The sequence below is a fragment of the Oncorhynchus gorbuscha genome, linkage group LG21, assembly GCF_021184085.1.
Source record: "Oncorhynchus gorbuscha isolate QuinsamMale2020 ecotype Even-year linkage group LG21, OgorEven_v1.0, whole genome shotgun sequence".
NCBI classification, from domain to species: domain Eukaryota; kingdom Metazoa; phylum Chordata; class Actinopteri; order Salmoniformes; family Salmonidae; genus Oncorhynchus; species Oncorhynchus gorbuscha.
In genome coordinates, this window is record NC_060193.1 from 2,513,482 (window position 1) to 2,523,535 (window position 10,054).

Below are 10,054 nucleotides of genomic sequence, written 5' to 3' on the forward strand. Positions count from 1 at the left end.
CCCGGTCCTTCTAGCATGGACTAAATGTTCTCCCTATTCCCTATGTAGTTCAGTTCCCAGTCCTTCTAGCATGTACTAAAGGTTCTCCCTATTCCCTATGTAGTTCAGTTCCCAGTCCTTCTAGCATGTACTAAAGGTTCTCCCTATGTAGTTCAGTTCCCAGTCCTTCTAGCATGGACTAAATGTTCTCCCTATTTAGTTCAGTTCCCGGTCCTTCTAGCATGTACTAAACGTTCTCCCTATGTAGTTCAGTTCCCAGTCCTTCTAGCATGTACTAAAGGTTCTCCCTATTCCCTATGTAGTTCAGTTCCCAGTCCTTCTAGCATGTACTAAAGGTTCTCCCTATGTAGTTCAGTTCCCGGTCCTTCTAGCATGTACTAAAGGTTCTCCCTATGTAGTTCAGTTCCCAGTCCTTCTAGCATGTACTAAAGGGCCTCCCTATTTAGTTCAGTTCCCAGTCCTTCTAGCATGTACTAAAGGTTCTCCCTATTCCTATGTAGTTCAGTTCCCAGTCCTTCTAGCATGTACTAAAGGGCCTCCCTATTTAGTTCAGTGTGTGTGTGTGTGTGTGTGTGTGTGTGTGTGTGTGTGTGTGTGTGTGTGTGTGTGTGTGTGTGTGTGTGTGTGTGTGTGTGTGTGTGTGTGTGTGTGTGTGTGTGTGTGTGTGTGTGTGTGTGTGTGTGTGTGTCTTACCTGTCCACGCTCAGGGCACACAGGTTGAGTACAGTGATGCCAACAGAAGCTTTCTGCAGGAAGGGGAACAGTTTACAGAGGAACAGACCAATGGAGCTGTCATCGAACGGCCATGAGCCAGCCAGGAGCTAAAATATAGAGGAGGAGATGGTAGGATTAGAGGAGAGGAGAGGAGAGGAGAGGAGAGGAGAGGAGAGGAGAGGAGAGGAGAGGAGACACCTATTCCCTGTTTAGTGCACTGCTTATAACCAACTCTGGTAGTGGCCTATGTAGAGAACATTCAGACAGACGGACGGACGGACGGACGGACAGAATGGGCAAGACAGAAATATTTAAGTGCCTTTGAACGGGGTATGGTAGTAGGTGTCAGGTGCACCGGTCTCGCGTCAAGAACTGCAACGCTGCAGGTTTTTTCCCCACTCTCAACAGTTTCCTGTGTGTATCAAGAATGGCCAACCATCTAAAGGACATCTAGCTGACTTGGCATTGCACCCACCTGGGGTCCAAGGTCCCCTGATTAGAGGGGAACAATGAAAACAAACAGTCGCTCTGGATAAGAGCGTCTGCTAAATGACTTAAATGTAATGTAAATGTACCGGCTTCGAGGTCCAGAGTTCAGTTTGTGGGATTTAGATGTATTATATTGAGCCAGTTTGAGCCAGTTTGAGCCAGTTTGAGCCAGTTTGAGCCAGTTTGAGCCAGTTTGAGCCAGTTTCTCACAGCAATGAAAACAGTCCTGCAGCATCAGGAAACGCAGATTATAATTCATGGATTATTAAATATATTATTATATATATTATTAAATATATTATTATATATATTATTAAATATATTATTATATATATTACTATATAATTCATGGATTATTAAATATGTTATTATATATATTATTAAATATATTATTATATATATTATTAAATATATGATTATATATATTATTATTATATATATTACTATATAATTCATGGATTATTAAATATATTATTAAATATATTATTATATATATTACTATATAATTAATGGATTATTAAACGTATTATTATATATATTATTATTATATATAGTACTATATAATTCATGGATTATTATATATATTACTATAGAATACATGGATTATTATATATATTACTATAGAATACATGGATTATTATATATATTACTATAGAATACATGGATTATTATATATATTACTATAGAATACATGGATTATTATATATATTACTATAGAATACATGGATTATTATATATATTATTAAATATATTATTATATATATTACTATATAATTAATGGATTATTAAACATATTATTATATATATTATTATTAAATATATTACTATATAATTCATGGATTATTAAATATATTACTATATAATTCATGGATTATTAAATATATTATTAAATATATTATTATATATATTACTATATAATTAATGGATTATTAAACATATTATTATATATATTATTATTATATATAGTACTATATAATTCATGGATTATTATATATATTACTATATATAGTACTATATAATTCATGGATTATTATATATATTATTATATATATTACTATATAATTAATGGATTATTAAACATATTATTATATATATTATTATTATATATAGTACTATATAATTCATGGATTATTATATATATTACTATATAATTAATGGATTATTAAATATATTATTAAATATATTATTATATATATTACTATATAATTAATGGATTATTAAACATATTATTATATATATTATTATTATATATATTACTATATAATTCATGGATTATTATATATATTACTATATATATACTATATAATTCATGGATTATTATATATATTACTATATATAGTACTATATAATTCATGGATTATTAAATATATTATTATATATATTACTATATAATTAATGGATTATTAAACATATTATTATATATATATTATTATATATATTATATATAATTCATGGATTATTATATATATTACTATATATATACTATATAATTCATGGATTATTATATATATTATTATATATATTACTATATAATTCATGGATTATTAAATATATTACTATAGAATATGGATTATTATATATATTACTATATACATGGATTATTATATATATTATTAAATATATTATTATATATATTACTATATAATTAATGGATTATTAAACATATTATTATATATTATTATTAAATATATTACTATATAATTCATGGATTATTATATATATTACTATATAATTCATGGATTATTAAATATATTATTAAATATATTATTATATATATTACTATATAATTAATGGATTATTAAACATATTATTATATATATTATTATTATATATAGTACTATATAATTCATGGATTATTATATATATTACTATATATAGTACTATATAATTCATGGATTATTATATATATTATTATATATATTACTATATAATTAATGGATTATTAAACATATTATTATATATATTATTATTATATATAGTACTATATAATTCATGGATTATTATATATATTACTATATAATTAATGGATTATTAAATATATTATTAAATATATTATTATATATATTACTATATAATTAATGGATTATTAAACATATTATTATATATATTATTATTATATATATTACTATATAATTCATGGATTATTATATATATTACTATATATAGTACTATATAATTCATGGATTATTATATATATTACTATATATAGTACTATATAATTCATGGATTATTAAATATATTATTATATATATTACTATATAATTAATGGATTATTAAACATATTATTATATATATTATTATTATATATATTACTATATAATTCATGGATTATTATATATATTACTATATATAGTACTATATAATTCATGGATTATTATATATATTATTATATATATTACTATATACTTCATGGATTATTAAATATATTATTAAATATATTATTATATATAGTACTATATAATTCATGGATTATTAAATATATTATTAAATATATTATTATATATATTACTATATAATTAATATATTATTATATATATTACTATATAATTCATGGATTATTAAATATATTATTAAATATATTACTATATACTTCATTGATTATTATATATATTACTATAGAATACATGTTTGTATTTCGTGTCAAAGTGGAAATTACAAACTTTACAAGCATTTTTTATTTGTTATTTTTTTTAAACCTTGAATACACTAAAATTTTGCATTTATTTCTGTGCAAGAAAAATCAAGATCAAATTAAGATACGGCATCTGTAAAAATATATATATATATTTTTTTACCTTATAAACGTTGATGGGTATATCTATAGTGATATAGATCAGATCTCCCAGGGCCAGGCTGGCGATCAGGGCGTTAGGTCCGTTCCTCATCGTCTTATTCAGGTAGATAATCCTCAGTAGAGTGGCGTTTCCTACCATCCCTACCATGAAAATCACACAGCTAATCACTGTGTTTATGTATTTAAAAGCTGTCTTTATGAAGGTCACCTGGTGGCAGACAGGGGGTACTACAGGCTGAACACGCACTGCCCGGGACGACGTGTTGGAGGTGAGGGGATGGGGTCCGTGTTTCAGATGTTGGTGTCCACCGTCAGAGTCAGGAGAGGGTGTGGATGAGATGGGGGTAATGAGGTTCAGAGATGCGATGTCTTGGGGGTTTTGGGAGGGGTTTTGGGGGTCCAGTAGTAGACCCAGGGGGGTGTCTGTACTGTGGAAGGCTGAGACAGGGAGATTTCCTGTCAGGCTGGGTTGGCTCTGACACTGTCCCGCTGTGAAGGTGTGGAACACCACCAGGACTAACACCATGGACGAAACAGGAACAGTAGAACCCATTCTGACTCTAGAACCTGTTCTAGAACGTATTCAACAGTTCAGGGAAGAGATGGAGGATTCCAGGCAGGATAGTTCTAGATTCCACAGTGATTCAGAATTCCACTAGGGAGGTTCCACAGGTCCTCTGGAGAAAAGGGGAAAAAGGAGAGGAAATATTGCTAATATGACAAAGGACAGGATTTGTGGAGGGGCACAAATCTTTATTTCTTGGTTTTCTTGTACTTTATATTTCTTGAAACGAACTGTCCAACCCCTCTACTGTCCTAACAGAGTCATTAAGATCAATCTGTAGTAGACTGACTGGTATCCTGTTTCAATTACTGACACATAAACAATGAAATAACCCCCCCACCCCACCTCTCTCTCTCCTGTCTCTCTCTTCTCCTGTCTCTCTCTCCTGTCTCTCCCCCCCCCCCACCTCTCTCCCCCCACCTCTCTCTCTCCTGTCTCTCTCTCCCTCCTGTCTCTCTCTCTGTCCTGTCTCTCTCTCCCCCTGTCTCTCTCTCCTGTCTCTCTCCCCCCACCTCTCTCCCCCACCTCTCTCTCTCCTGTCTCTCTCTCCCTCCTGTCTCTCTCTCTCTCCTGTCTCTCTCTCTCTCCTGTCTCTCCCCCTGTCTCTCTCTCTCTCCTGTCTCTCCCCCCCACCTCTCTCCCCCCACCTCTCTCTCTCCTGTCTCTCTCTCCCTCCTGTCTCTCTCCCTCCTGTCTCTCTCTCTCCTGTCTCTCTCTCTCTCCTGTCTCTCTCTCCCCCTGTCTCTCTCTCTCTCTTGTCTCTCTCCCCCCCACCTCTCTCCCCCCACCTCTCTATCTCCTGTCTCTCTCTCCCTCCTGTCTCTCTCTCTCCTGTCTCTCTATAATATATAATAATAATATATAATAATAATATATGCCATTTAGCAGATGCTTTTATCCAAAGCGACTTACAGTCATGTGTGCATACATTCTACGTATGGGTGGTCCCGGGGATCGAACCCACTACCCTGGCGTTACAAGCGCCATGCTCTACCAACTGAGCTACAGAAGGACCACCTCTCCCCCTGTCTCTCTCTCTATGTATATTAATGTAGCTCTTATAACCTACCTACATATATTACAGTTTGTACTGTAGTCAAACAATTTGCAATGCCTTAACGCAGGGGTGTCAAAATCAATTACTGTCTCTCGGCTGATCCTGGATAAGTGCTGTGTCTCTGCTGACTCTGAACGAGGGCTGTGTCTCTGCTGATCTCTCTGCTGGCCCTGGACGAGGGCTGTCTCTCTGCTGGTCTCTCTGCTGGTCCTGGACGAGGGCTGTCTCTCTGCTGTGTCTCTGCTGGTTCTGGACGAGGGCTGTCTCTCTGCTGGTCTCTCTGCTGGCCCTGGACGAGGGCTGTCTCTCTGCTGGTCTCTCTGCTGGTCCTGGACGAGGGCTGTGTCTCTGCTGATCTCTCTGCTGGCCCTGGACGAGGGCTGTGTCTCTGCTGATCTCTCTGCTGGCCCTGGACGAGGGCTGATCTCTCGGCTGATCTCTCTGCTGGTCCTGGACGAGGGCTGTGTCTCTGCTGATCTCTCTGCTGGCCCTGGACGAGGGCTGTCTCTCGGCTGATCTCTCGGCTGATCCTGGAGCGTTTGACACCGATGTCATAACAACTACTTACACGACAGATGTATGACTAGTTTTGTCGGTGAATACCTTCATACATTTAGACAGTCACTCACCTTGTTGCTGAGTCTGGTCTCTCAAACTCAGTCAGAGCAGAAGAAGCAGTCCTGTAAAGATGACCCTCATGTCTCCATATTCTGATCTGTTTGAAGAACGAACGGCTTTATCCGGATTTGTAGAGGAGTAGTGTTGTAGTGCAGAGTCCCTCTCAGCTGTGTGGTACTGACTGAGCTTTCTTCTCTTGTTGAATCTCTCTTCCTCCTCCTTCTTCTCTCTCTTCCTCCTCCTCCTTCTCTCTCTTCCTCCTCCTCTCTCTTCCTCCTCCTTCTCTCTCTTCCGTCCCTCCCTCTCTCACAGTCAAGATAACACAAAATTCACCAAAGCCCCTCCTCCCAAACGTTGATCGGTCTGCCCTTTTCCCCCTCTGACTCTCTAACCCCCTCCTCTCTCTACCCTCTCCTCTCCCCACTCACATGATGCCAAAAGTAAACAACCCCCCCCCCCCCGCCCCCACCAGATCACATCTTCCTACCTCAGCACACCAAGATAAAAAGAACATTCAAAATGAAACCAGTTAACTTTATTTTACTGGTAGCAGCGTACAAATGACACTTCTGAGAGGTTTTACGACACGGTGAGGACAAGTTTCCTGTTGATTCAGTGGCTGAGTCTCTATATCAACCCCCACCCCCCCCCCCCCCACTGTTTTTCGCCCCTAGCACTACACAGCTGATTCAAATAACCATCTCATCATATAGCGGTGATTATTTGAAGGGGCTGTGTAGTGCTAAGGGAGAGGGGGGGGGGGGGTAAAACCAAAACGTGCACCCATGGGTGGTGCGGGGAGGGGCCGGGGACAGAGTTTGGGAAACCAGGCCCTATATAGTGCACTAGTTTTGACAAGGAGCCATAGGGCACTATATTGAAGGGTGTCGTTTGGGACAAAGTACTTGTGGTGGTCTGTCTGTCTGTCTGCCTGCCTGCCTGCCTGCCTGCCTGCCTGCCTGCCTGCCTGCCTGCCTGCCTGCCTGCCTGCCTCGTCCTGTCTGTCTGTCACAGTTCACATGTTCAACTCCTTACTGTACTGAGTTGGGGCTCCTAAACTCAGTTGCGTCCTGTCCTGCCCTGCCCTGTCTGTCTGTCACAGTTCAACTCCTTACTGTACTGAGTTGGGGCTCCTAAACTCAGTTGTGTCCTGTCCTGCCCTGTCTGTCTGTCACAGTTCAACTCCTTACTGTACTGAGTTGGGGCTCCTAAACTCAGTTGTGTCCTGTCCTGCCCTGTCTGTCTGTCACAGTTCAACTCCTTACTGTACTGAGTTGGGGCTCCTAAACTCAGTTGTGTCCTGCCCTGCCCTGTCTGTCTGTCACATGTTTAACTCCTTACTGTACTGAGTTGGGGCTCCTAAACTCAGTTGTGTCCTGCCCTGCCCTGTCTGTCTGTCACAGTTCAACTCCTTACTGTACTGAGTTGGGACTCCTAAACTCAGTTGTGTCCTGCCCTGCCCTGTCTGTCTGTCACAGTTCAACTCCTTACTGTACTGAGTTGGGGCTCCTAAACTCAGTTGTGTCCTGCCCTGCCCTGTCTGTCTGTCACAGTTCAACTCCTTACTGTACTGAGTTGGGGCTCCTAAACTCAGTTGTGTCCTGTCCTGCCCTGTCTGTCTGTCACAGTTCAACTCCTTACTGTACTGAGTTGGGGCTCCTAAACTCAGTTGTGTCCTGTCCTGCCCTGTCTGTCTGTCACAGTTCAACTCCTTACTGTACTGAGTTGGGGCTCCTAAACTCAGTTGTGTCCTGCCCTGCCCTGTCTGTCTGTCACAGTTCAACTCCTTACTGTACTGAGTTGGGGCTCCTAAACTCAGTTGTGTCCTGCCCTGCCCTGTCTGTCTGTCACAGTTCAACTCCTTACTGTACTGAGTTGGGGCTCCTAAACTCAGTTGTGTCCTGCCCTGCCCTGTCTGTCTGTCACAGTTCAACTCCTTACTGTACTGAGTTGGGGCTCCTAAACTCGGTTGTGTCCTGCCCTGCCCTGTCTGTCTGTCACAGTTCAACTCCTTACTGTACTGAGTTGGGGCTCCTAAACTCAGTTGTGTCCTGTCCTGCCCTGTCTGTCTGTCACAGTTCAACTCCTTACTGTACTGAGTTGGGGCTCCTAAACTCAGTTGTGTCCTGCCCTGCCCTGTCTGTCTGTCACATGTTTAACTCCTTACTGTACTGAGTTGGGGCTCCTAAACTCAGTTGTGTCCTGCCCTGCCCTGTCTGTCTGTCACAGTTCAACTCCTTACTGTACTGAGTTGGGGCTCCTAAACTCAGTTGTGTCCTGCCCTGCCCTGTCTGTCTGTCACAGTTCAACTCCTTACTGTACTGAGTTGGGGCTCCTAAACTCAGTTGTGTCCTGTCCTGCCCTGTCTGTCTGTCACAGTTCAACTCCTTACTGTACTGAGTTGGGGCTCCTAAACTCAGTTGTGTCCTGCCCTGCCCTGTCTGTCTGTCACAGTTCAACTCCTTACTGTACTGAGTTGGGGCTCCTAAACTCAGTTGTGTCCTGCCCTGCCCTGTCTGTCTGTCACAGTTCAACTCCTTACTGTACTGAGTTGGGGCTCCTAAACTCAGTTGTGTCCTGTCCTGCCCTGTCTGTCTGTCACAGTTCAACTCCTTACTGTACTGAGTTGGGGCTCCTAAACTCAGTTGTGTCCTGCCCTGCCCTGTCTGTCTGTCACATGTTTAACTCCTTACTGTACTGAGTTGGGGCTCCTAAACTCAGTTGTGTCCTGCCCTGCCCTGTCTGTCTGTCACAGTTCAACTCCTTACTGTACTGAGTTGGGGCTCCTAAACTCAGTTGTGTCCTGCCCTGCCCTGTCTGTCTGTCACAGTTCAACTCCTTACTGTACTGAGTTGGGGCTCCTAAACTCAGTTGTGTCCTGCCCTGCCCTGTCTGTCTGTCACAGTTCAACTCCTTACTGTACTGAGTTGGGGCTCCTAAACTCAGTTGTGTGACAAACAGATTCTGTTCACTGATCCGCGGACGGCAAGGGGACAAAACTAAACTAAACTCCAGACCATTGTAGAGGAGGGGGGTTTACCAGGGGTCCCAGGAGAGAATAGCATTCCCTCTGACCTCTGACCTCTACTCTGGTCAGGAATAGTTATCTCTTTCTTGAGTATTAAAGGTTGGTCCTGAGAGCTGCTACTGACTCCCACAAACACACACACGCACGCACGCATGCACGCACAGACGCACACACACACACACACAGTCAAACACACACACACACACATACACAGTGCAGACATTACTGTAGTTATAGCAGAGAGAGGAATGGACATTACTTTAGTCATAGCAGAGAGAGGAATGGACATTACTGTAGTTATAGCAGACAGAGAGAGGAATGAACATTACTGTAGATATAGCAGACAGAGAGAGGAATGGACATTACTGTAGATATAGCAGACAGAGAGAGGAATGGACATTACTGTAGATATAGCAGACAGAGAGAGGAATGGACATTACTGTAGATATAGCAGACAGAGAGAGGAATGGACATTACTGTAGATATAGCAGACAGAGAGAGGAATGGACATTACTGTAGTTATAGCAGACAGAGGAATGGACATTACTGTAGATATAGCAGACAGACAGAGAGAGGAATGGACATTACTGTAGATATAGCAGACAGAGAGAGGAATGAACATTACTGTAGATATAGCAGACAGAGAGAGAGAGAGGAATGGACATTACTGTAGATATAGCAGACAGAGAGAGGAATGGACATTACTGTAGATATAGCAGACAGACAGAGAGAGGAATGAACATTACTGTAGATATAGCAGACAGAGAGAGAGAGGAATGGACATTACTG

General features: G+C 39.8%; 1 protein-coding gene across 3 annotated transcripts in view; it reads right to left on the reverse strand.

Moving 5' to 3' along the window:
* LOC124008436 (endothelin receptor type B-like) overlaps positions 1–6,476 on the reverse strand; it is a 27,046-nt gene extending 20,570 nt beyond the window's left edge. The window contains exons 1-4 of one of the 3 annotated variants that reach the window (XM_046319712.1): positions 6,249–6,476; positions 5,706–6,149; positions 3,999–4,674; positions 694–821 (exon numbers count right to left, since the gene is read on the reverse strand). In XM_046319712.1, coding sequence (XP_046175668.1) covers positions 694–821; positions 3,999–4,550 — 680 coding nt within the window. In that variant the 5' untranslated portion in view covers positions 4,551–4,674; positions 5,706–6,149; positions 6,249–6,476. The remainder of the gene's footprint in view (positions 1–693; positions 822–3,998; positions 4,675–5,705; positions 6,150–6,248) is intronic. The other 2 variants (XM_046319710.1, XM_046319711.1) reach the window with 2 other exon arrangements.
* Between the last annotated feature and the right edge of the window lie 3,578 nt (positions 6,477–10,054).